Genomic DNA, 1,521 nt, shown 5'->3' on the forward strand with positions numbered 1-1,521 from the left:
GTTGAGGAAGCCTCGGGTGTGTTTGAGAACTTACTCGACCTGAGACAATGATCATCGGTGATATCCATCTTGGAGCAATCGGGCGAATTGTCCGTCTTGGAGTTTTATGTTTCTTGGTTGGTTTCTCATATGGGGCCGTCATATCCTTAATCCGGGTCTTTGCTTCATTTCTTCTATGTACTGACCCGGAAGTCTTAGAGGTCTTCCAGCATTGTCAGTTGTGATTCCACGGTTACCCAAATCTTAGACTTCATTGGCAATGTTTATCTCTTAGAATTTGGTTGGTTAGTACGATAGCTGGTTCCCCGAGGGAATTGTCTGTTGCTTAGTTTGTACACAATGGGCTGTTTTGGTTGATTACTTTACCTGTCCAGCACAGACTTCGGGGCCCTTGTGTCACAGTGTAGAGAAAAGTTTGATTTAGTTTTCTGTACAAGTCATAGTTCATCAGTTTTATGTCATTTTGTATAGAAATACCCTGACACTGCACAGGGGGCGCCTTCTATACGGGGGAGGGGCAGACAATTGCCCGGGTCACTTTCCCCTCCCAGCATTTTGGGGTGGAAGACTCCCCCTTGTGCCTGCACCTCCCCCGCTGGCCGTAGAGGGACACGGCAGGTGAGCGCCCCTCGGGTGGACGTATAACCCGAGTCTCTGAATTCTGCGATGTCTCCTCCACTCAGCGCGGTCACTCATCTGTCCTTTCCTCTCTCAGCAATCCCGTCTTCAGCTCGTTCCATGACAGTCTGATCAGAATTCTGCTCGGCATGGAGGCGTTGCAGGTATGTCCGCGCTCATCTGCTCTTTGGGACATTTCGGGGACCTGTCTTGTCACTCTCACGGACTGTCTGTGTGCTTTTAGGGGCCCCTGATAAACATGCTGTTTGAGAAGATGCCGGAATTCCTGTATGACAGGTACACTTCATTTCTCTGGTATGATTTCTGTGTGCCGAGTCCTCCAGCTGAGTCCTCCCAGCTTCTTCTTTGTGTTTCCAGCTTCGGCAGCGATGGGATCAGCATCCCGCGGCTCATCATCAATCAGCTGAAGTGGCTGGACCTGGTGGTCAGCAGCAAGGTAAATGTGTGCGCACATCGGGAGGGGGAGGGGCTGGGAATGTAAACAAGGAGGGGGAGGTGCTGAGAATGTAAACAAGGAGGGGGAGGTGCTGAGAATGTAAACTGGGAGTGGGAGGTGCTGAGAATGTAAACTGGGAGGGGGAGGGGCTGGGAATGTAAACAAGGAGGGATATTGGCAGGGGGAGGTGCTGGGAATGTAAACAAGGAGGGGTTATTGGGAGGGGGAGGTGCTGATAATGTAAACAAGGAGGGGTTATTGGGAGGGGCAGGTGCTGAGAATGTAAACAAGGAGGGGAGGTGCTGAGAATGTATATAGTGCAGTGTTTTCTATCCTTGTCCTGGGCCTTGTGTCACATTGTGATGGGAATAAAGTCCTCGCTGTGGTTCTGTCCCTGATGAGGACTCGTTGACGATGGCGGACACATTGGGGGGCAGTGGGACGAT

At 51.1% G+C, this 1,521-nt stretch overlaps 1 protein-coding gene across 1 annotated transcript in view; it reads left to right on the forward strand.

The window, feature by feature from the left end:
• Nucleotides 1-605: 605 nt before the first annotated feature.
• The window catches only part of LOC108804182 (Fanconi anemia group D2 protein homolog), a gene marked incomplete at both ends in the record, with an annotated part of 2,325 nt that continues 1,409 nt past the window's right edge, over nt 606-1,521 (forward strand). The window contains 3 exons of the mRNA XM_018575938.1: nt 606-782; nt 863-915; nt 997-1,075. Of these exons, the coding sequence (XP_018431440.1) occupies nt 606-782; nt 863-915; nt 997-1,075 (309 nt within the window). The remainder of the gene's footprint in view (nt 783-862; nt 916-996; nt 1,076-1,521) is intronic.

The sequence above is a fragment of the Nanorana parkeri genome, unplaced genomic scaffold (genome assembly GCF_000935625.1).
Source record: "Nanorana parkeri isolate BGI_ZX_2015 unplaced genomic scaffold, ASM93562v1 scaffold5992, whole genome shotgun sequence".
NCBI lineage: Eukaryota > Metazoa > Chordata > Amphibia > Anura > Dicroglossidae > Nanorana > Nanorana parkeri.